At 49.2% G+C, this 8,428-nt stretch overlaps 1 protein-coding gene across 1 annotated transcript; it reads left to right on the top strand.

Moving 5' to 3' along the window:
* Positions 1 to 436: 436 nt before the first annotated feature.
* LOC104401323 (T-box transcription factor TBX3) lies at positions 437 to 8,195 on the top strand (the record flags this gene model as incomplete). Its single annotated transcript, XM_010015454.1, has 5 exons — positions 437 to 831; positions 2,609 to 2,873; positions 4,089 to 4,235; positions 6,442 to 6,518; positions 8,038 to 8,195. Coding segments are annotated over exons 1-5 (1,042 nt in total), but the record flags the coding sequence as incomplete, so codon positions are not given.
* Positions 8,196 to 8,428: the final 233 nt, after the last annotated feature.

The following is an 8,428-nucleotide window of genomic DNA, read 5'->3' as shown; positions in this document are numbered from 1 at the left end:
GCTTGTCCAGCCCTTCTGCGGCAACAGGAGCAGACAGCGAACCCGGTGGATTTTTTCCCCCCCTCCCTTCTTCGGCGTTTCTTTTCCAGCGCAAGGACTTCCACTCAGGACACACACACACAAAAAAAGGCAAACCGCAGAGACCGAAGACAAAAAAAGCAAGACTAATAATGAACAATCCTGTTAATCCGCTGTCCCGAGGGCTGGGGATGTGCCCCGGCTCGGGAAGTTGTAGGCTGCAGAAGTTCTGCCTCTCCCCCATGTACTGTGCTGTCTAAAGCTTATTTCCCCCCACCCTATATTTTTTTTTAGGTTTTTTTTTTTTTTGTGTTTTCTTGCTGTTATTGTTATTATCTTAATTTTTCTTCTTCATGATGTGCTGTTAGAAACCACTCCGGGACTACTCCAGCAGTAGGAAGACCGAGGAGTGGAGTGGATGAATATACCGATGAGAGATCCAGTAATCCCTGGGACAAGCATGGCTTATCATCCTTTTTTACCGCACCGGGCACCGGACTTTGCCATGAGCGCTGTGTTGGGACATCAGCCTCCCTTCTTCCCGGCTCTGGCTTTGCCTCCCAACGGGGCGGCTGCTCTCTCCCTTCCCGGGGCTCTGGCTAAACCCATCATGGATCAGTTAGTGGGGGCTGCAGAGACTGGTATCCCCTTTTCTTCCCTGGGTCACCAGGCAGCAGCCCATCTGAGGCCTTTAAAAACTCTGGAGCCAGAAGAAGAGGTGGAAGATGATCCAAAAGTGCATCTGGAAGCCAAAGAGCTTTGGGAGCAATTCCATAAAAGAGGCACGGAGATGGTGATTACCAAATCGGGAAGGTAGGTCTGGGTCGGGGGGTTGTGTCTTTCTTCTATTTACCCCCTCTCCCTCACCCCGCAGTCCCTGCACCCCACCAGGCTGCTCCAGAGCAAGGCTCTTTCACCGGCTGCTTTCTCCATAAAGCTCCTTTCACCTGGAATTACGGAAAGTTTTAGGCAGCAGGAGATCTGAGCCCAACTCGGGCAGCAACACTGCGGGGAAATTCGCTGCCACGAACCGGCCCTGCTCAGCAAGAGGGTCCCTTCGTGCTTCAGTAGCTTAATGCTGCTTGGGGAAGACTAGGAGCAGAAAGAAAATTAGTTGGGGCTGGAAATGGAGCCGGCCTGATTTCAACCTTGCTGCATGTAGTTTTTCTTCTTTCAGAAAAAGAAGGGAGAATGAAGGAAAAATTATTTGGAGCGGCGGCTTGCTGCTGGCGAGGCAGAAGCTGCAGGAGGGCACATAGGCTCAGCTTATCGGTTGCTTTGCTTGTACCTCTGTCTGCTGGGATCTAGGCGTGCATTTGTGCTACCTAATTCTAGTTAGAAAATCACAAAAAGCTGCCAAAGCCGTGCAGCAGTCCCGGCCCCGCAGGTCTCGTCCCTACGGTCGTGAAACCTTCGCCCGGGAATGAACGAACCCACCCGGCGCGTCCATGCTCCGCGCTTCTGCCTTTTAGATCTTTACCCACCTGAAATCCCTCTCTGTATTGACATCTGCGCTCTTTTACAACTTTACGTATCGCTGTGATGACACGGAGGGGGAAAATCCCCCTTTGCACCCGGGTGTTTTTCTAAGAGACTCTCTTAGAAACCTCCTAAACAATTCGCGTGTAATTTGCCAGGAAAATGACTCGAGGAAGCCACTCCTGAAAAGTCTTCTTAGATGGCCTTCATCTGCCTTGCGGAGTTTCACCTACTTTCAGAGCACCAGTTGCAGGCTCAGGGGAAAGAAAAATAAACTAAGAGCAGCAAAGAGGGAAAGAATAAAAATCCCCTCGCCCATTTTACTGCTTTGCCGAAGTTTTCCTTTGTTAATTGTGGTCCAAAAGTTTTTGCGCGAATGCCTCGGCCAGTGTTAAGCGCTCTTATATGTTGCAAAGTCATGTGTTTCCTTTTAAGTTGAGATTGCTGGATGCCAACCGCTCGATATAATAAACAGCAAATTTGTGGTATCCTGTTGCAGCTCGGAGCCGGACCGGGCAGCGCGGTGAGGGATGCGAGGAGCCCCCTGCCACACCATGGGCTATCCCCGGCGGGGGGGAGCCCTGCAACCGCCCTGTCCTCCTCAACCGAGGGGGCTTCTTAATTTTTCCTCCTTTTCTGTAAGGTGAAAACATGCCCTCTCTGCTTCCACACTGGTGGATTGGGTCAGAATAATGCGGAATAGTTATTTTATCGGGGTACGAGCTGTTCGCATTTCTTTGTTTAGCAGGAAAATCATGGGAAAGCCAAGAGCCACAGCTGAGGCTCTGCGGTTCAGGAGTGGGAGAGGGAAGGCGCCTGTAGATTCCTAAGGAACACGGACCTCTCCCCCTCTGCTTCCCATCCGAGGGACCATTTTCTCCTGAAACTTTGAGGCGTTTGAGCAACCGTATCTCTGTGGATGAGGGTGGGGGAGGCTTTTTGCTGGGACACACACACGATTTTTCTACTGCTTCGAGCTGAAGCGATTGCTTGGTAGAAACGCTACCGAGAATCTGGAGCTTCTTTAAACGCTGTAATTAATTATGTTTTATTTTCGTTTTGTCTTTTCTTTAACTCCCCCCCCCCACCCCCACCCCCTTCTTTCCTCTAGAATGTTTCCTCCATTTAAAGTGAGATGCACTGGACTGGATAAAAAGGCCAAATACATTTTATTGATGGATATTGTGGCGGCTGATGATTGTAGGTACAAATTCCATAATTCCCGGTGGATGGTAGCTGGGAAAGCTGACCCTGAAATGCCAAAGAGAATGTACATCCACCCGGACAGCCCGGCCACCGGCGAACAATGGATGTCCAAAGTTGTCACCTTTCACAAGCTGAAGCTCACTAACAACATCTCTGACAAGCACGGATTTGTGAGTGCCTTTTCCCCTTTCCGTTACCCCCTCCTTACTGCCAGACCCCCTACTCCAGACAGAGCCGGGCCCGCAGCTCCCGCGGCAGGGAAATAGGGAATAACCCCTTTCCACACATACAGGGGATGTGCTTCTGCCCGGTTTACATTATTCCATGATTTTTAGTGTTGCTGAGGTCAGGATGAAACCCTCGAGTTTATTCTATAACCTCTCCATGCCATTCACCATTAACTTTAGACAGGTATATTCCCATCATAGTGCAACTGGGTATTTTTTAGAGCTATGGTGACTCTCTATATCTATTTTATTTTCTTTAATAAAGTCAATCACACTTTTTAAGCATAGGAATATGATATGTGTGTGTGTATAAAGGGCTTAAAGGCCTAAGTACGCAAACATTTAAATATATATTAATCTGGATAATGTAAAGCAAGCCGGAGTGAAAATAAACAGGGACCAAAATCAGAGGTCAAGTTGCCCATTCATGTCTATCCACTCCTTTACATTTACCGGGTGTGCAGAGATAAAAACTTACCCTAAGAGTGAAATCAAACAAACCTGCTGATAAGTGCTCTGACGATCCTTGCCATTTCTGTCTGTTCCTGGGCAAGCCTCCACCTCGGAGCCGGGGGTTGCTGGTGGTGGCCGCGGTCGGGGGATCTCTAATGTGCCGAAGATTGCATTTGCTGGCAGTGATTTGATTAGACGATACATTTTTGCCTTTCGCAGAAGGCCTTAAGTGGATTGGGGCGAGCAATTAGACCTAGCTAAGGCTCTCGTGGTCGTGTTGCTGTTGTAGCTGCTGCTGCTGCTTTTTTACTTGGTTTTAATTTTGTATTTCTTTTTTTCTTTCTTTCACTTTGAAATCAAAACACTTTGCGGCCGGAGCCGAGATAGTTTCCCCCCCTCTCCTAGAAAAGCTGTGCTGGGATTTTCCGTCCCCTTTTCCCCTCTGAAAGGCCCAGCGGATGAGTCTAACCCCGGCGAGCTGGAGCTGTCAGTGCTTTTTGTTGGATGCTGCAAGGCGTGTGTGTGTGTTTGGAGTGTGCTCGGCGGGGAGGAGGAGTGAGGGGAGGAAGGAGAGGGAAGGCAAATTAGGAGGAGAAAGTGCCGGTGGCTGGGGGGGAAGTGTGAGGCGGGGGTGCTGCTCCTGCTGACCGTCTTCTTCCCCCCCTCTTTGCTCTTTGCCGCCGGCCGCTGTTTCCCCCCACCCAGACCATTTTAAACTCCATGCACAAGTACCAGCCCCGGTTCCACATCGTTCGAGCCAACGATATTCTCAAGCTTCCCTATAGCACGTTCAGGACCTACGTTTTCCCGGAGACTGAATTCATCGCAGTGACCGCATACCAGAATGATAAGGTAAGGAGATTAAGAATGGATTTGGTTTACGTGTTTTGGCTTTTAAGAGAACTTCTACTCTGCATTGTTCCCTTAAAAATCACGAAGCCCATCCAGCTCTTCTCCCCCACTATTCCCTCCTCGTCTTTTCCCCCCAGATCTCCTTGATCCAACTTTGGGAAGGCGCCGGGGGAGGGGGTCGGGCACCTTCCTAATACTGACCTCGGGGAAGGCAATTAAAAGGGAGGTCTGGGGTGTGGGGGGGCCGTTTAGGGCTCTTAACCTTTTTATTTCACCGGTACTGCTTGCCGGTATGTGGAAAGAGGTAGGATGGGGTGGGGATTGCTGCCTTCAGTGTGGATTTAATCTAAGATGCACCAGAAAAGGAAAAAGGAGGGAGGAGGGGAGGGGGTGAAGAGAATCGGCTCCGTGTGTTGAAAGACAGAGGGGGAGAGCATCGGGGCTGAAGATTTTGTAATTCTTCCTGGCCTTTGTGCTGTTTTAGCTCCTTTAACAGCAATTGGCAATAAGGCTGGAGTGCACGTCTGGTTCCTATTATTATTATATTATGATTTTTTTTCTTGCATCCTGCAGTGTTTTATTATTTTTTGTGGTGCAAAAATATGCTCTGATCAGAGAGGGGTATCTCGCTCGAATTTAGCTGCGAGGTCTGAAAGAGCCAGTGTGAGAAAGTTTTGCAGCTCTGCGGACGCTGCCTTCCCATTTCTGCCGGTTTATTGTTGCTTGCGACCAAGGTGGTATATTGGGAAGAGTGGCAAATAGTGAATTTACGATAATTAAATCAAGTGGAAGGAAGCGAAAGAGCCAAAAAAGGGGCTTTGATTTTTTTTTTTCCTCTCTATAAATTATAACTTTGCATGCATGTGCGTTAAGCGCGGAGGGTCTGTATGTGCAGCGCCCGCTTGCTGCAGCTTCCCCGTCCCTCTCTCCGCCCCTTCACATCTTTCACTATTAAAAACTAAAAGGTGAAGAGGGGGGAATCTGTCCTTTCTATCCTCGGTTTCCAAAAGGCCACTTTTCCCTTGGGGCTTAGCTTATTTTCCTCTCTTTCTGCTGCTGGGCGCTTGCAAGGAAATGGAAAGAAAATGTGTGTACAGAGAGTAGACTTTGCTTTGGGACTTATCAGCAGGGCTTTTCACCCTGGTATATCAGCTGGGGCCGGCTTGGTTGAAGGACAGAAATGAGCATATTTGTCTGATTGCCATGAAATCGCCTGGAAAGCGGCGTGCAGGAGTGGCAGGAGTGCTCGCCGGCCGGTCGGAAGGCACGGCCGGGATCACCTGTATTAAAAGTCCTGCTGGGTTTTAGCAGTGGGTTTTCCTGCTCTTTGCTGATCCCGGGGGGAAGCGGGGGGATAACGAGGTGACTGGGGAACGGTCCTTCCCAGTGCTCAGCTGCAGACAGGGATTTGCTTTTCGGCATCCTGATCTGCCCTCAAACTGGGGGGATTGCGATGCTTCCAGCTTGGTCCGGGACCGGGAGTAAAGCATCCCGGTTCCCGTTGTCCTTATTGCATTATGGCCACGGAAGCCCCAGCCGGGCTTTGAATCAGCTTCTGCTCATTGTATGCGGGGGTATGGGGTGTCCTGCACACCCCCACCCCCCACCCCAATCCCACCAAACTCATGAAGGAACAGTCGTTTCCTGAATCCTGAGGAAAACCCTAAGCATCTACCAAAAAACTTATATACTACCAACCCCCTGCCCCCAAAAATCAACTGGCTCCTGGCACCCCCAGTGCCCCAACGCACACGCGGAGCATAATGCGATTATATAAAGTATTTTATTATAGCACGGGGGATGGGGTGGGCATGATTCCTTTGCGGTTTAATTATGGCATTTAAAGAGTTTTAAGCACAGGCATAACTTGCATGGATCGCATTGCACGGCTCAATTAATTCTGATGCGGTGGCAGCAACACGGGGCTCTTTCATTGCCACCGCAGCCCGGGGTCATTGGCCAGCCCTGACACGGAGCTGGAGATGCACTGTGTCCAAACTGGCTAGGGAAAATAGAGATTCACACCAAAACCAGGGATCTTTACTCCTACCAGTCCTGCTCCTGCCGGGATCCTGCAGGCACTGGCGAAACTGGGGAGAGGGGTCTTTTTGCTGCTGTTTTTTAATCCAAAATTTCCTTATTTCTGTCCCAACCCCCTACCATTTTTTTTTATTATTTTTTTTTCTCCTTTCTCTTCATCCCGTAGATCACTCAATTAAAAATTGACAACAATCCCTTTGCCAAAGGTTTTCGGGACACCGGGAATGGAAGGAGGGAAAAAAGGTGAGTCCGGATAGATCATAAAGAGGCTCCTTGTTGGGGTTTTGTGGGTAAAGCTCAGAACTCGAGCAGAGGTCAAAATCACTTCGCCTTGTCTCCAAACCACACATCCCCCCCGCCAAAATTCATAAGGATCTTGGCGTTAATAATGCCAAGCTGATTGCATGGGAATTCTTTCCTGCTTTCCATGTTGGTTTTTTTTTTTTTTTTTTTTTTTTTTTCCACGGTGCAGGGAATGGCTGGCCACACTGCTGGTGGTACATTAAGCAGATATCATCGGCAAAAGAAGTTTCCCTTAAATTTTTGAGAGGGAATATTGCATTATAGTTTGTATGTGGGACTGGGAAAGAGGGAGAAGTGAGGGCAGAGCTGATTGCTGGTTCCACCTCTGGTGTTTTCCCGGGGACTATGTCAGAAAGACTAATATGTGGAGGAGAAACATATAAATAAACTGTTGTGACAGAGGTATCTCGTGAATATGGAAGTAATTAGTGATGGAAGAATCTCTATTTTTTTTTTACTGAAAGCAGCAGGATGCAGTTTGTGCCTCAGGTAGACAGATGGACAGGACTCGTTTTAATGGACTGAAGAATTTCATTTTTAATCATGGGAAAAATAGAGAAAAGGATGATTTTTTTTTTCCCTTTGATGGGGCATATGTCCTTATTTGTTTTTATTTTATCCATTTGCAGCCGAGTTTAGATAATGAATAAATCTATTTATTCCTCTTTTTTACCACCACTACCACCCCCCATTCCCCCAGAAAAAAGGAGGGTTGGAAATGTAATGTAAAACAAGAGGCCTTTCTCCCCGCTTAGCCCTGAGCCCAGTGCACACACACACACACACACATGCCAGCTCCTAGTGTCCGCCAGTGTGAAAATAAAGCCAACGCTGGAGCCACAGGACGGAAATGATTTCTAATTTCTCTCTAAATATAAATAGATTTTTACTCCGGGTTAATTGTTGGTGAAAAGATTACATAAAGTGCCTAACAAAATAACCACTTCCTAGCAATCTTAGCAACCATTAAGATGGCTCATATCTCTGGAACATCCTTGCTTTTTAAAAGCTAATCTCCAGGGAATGCTTCCCTCTCCCTTCTGCCTCTTTAATATCTGCCTTTGCTGAGGAGCTGCTCACCGCTTCCAAGAAATCTCCTCTCATTAGCAGCCAAGGCATTCCCCCCTCGAGGGGACCTTGGCCCTTCATTCCCCTGCCTTAGTCATCCCCAAATAGGAACTCAAGAGGGATTGGAGAAGGGATGGGGGTCCCGGGGGGGTCTCGGGGTCTGCTCGCCCAGCGGGTGTGTGTGCCCATAGGAAGCAGCTGACCCTGCAGTCCATGCGGGTGTACGACGAGAGGCAGAAGAAGGAAAACCCCACCTCAGATGAGTCCTCCAACGAGCAGACAGCCCTGCCTTAGTCATCCCCAAATAGGAACTCAAGAGGGATTGGAGAAGGGATGGGGGTCCCGGGGGGGTCTCGGGGTCTGCTCGCCCAGCGGGTGTGTGTGCCCATAGGAAGCAGCTGACCCTGCAGTCCATGCGGGTGTACGACGAGAGGCAGAAGAAGGAAAACCCCACCTCAGATGAGTCCTCCAACGAGCAGACAGCCTTCAAGTGCTTCGCCCAGTCCTCCTGCCCTGCCGTGCCTGCTGTCGGCACCTCCAGCCTCAAAGGTGAGAGCTGCAGCCCCCGGGTCCCTCCCCTGGGGAGCCTGGGGGCCCCGGCTCTGTGTGGGGGGACAGATCCCAGCCTGTACGGCTGCCCTCCAGCACCTACGTCTCTTCATTCCTTCTTTCCTTCATCTTTCCTTCTTTTCTGTTTTTTCTCTTTGCTGTCTTCTCTTTCTTTTAGCTTCTTTCTCTTTTTGATCCCTTTTCTTTTCCCTTCCCTCTCTGTCCTTCTTGCT

Source organism: Nestor notabilis, unplaced genomic scaffold, assembly GCF_000696875.1.
Source record: "Nestor notabilis isolate BGI_N333 unplaced genomic scaffold, ASM69687v1 scaffold7715, whole genome shotgun sequence".
NCBI classification, from domain to species: Eukaryota; Metazoa; Chordata; class Aves; order Psittaciformes; family Psittacidae; genus Nestor; species Nestor notabilis.
This window is presented reverse-complemented; position numbering and strand designations above follow the sequence as displayed.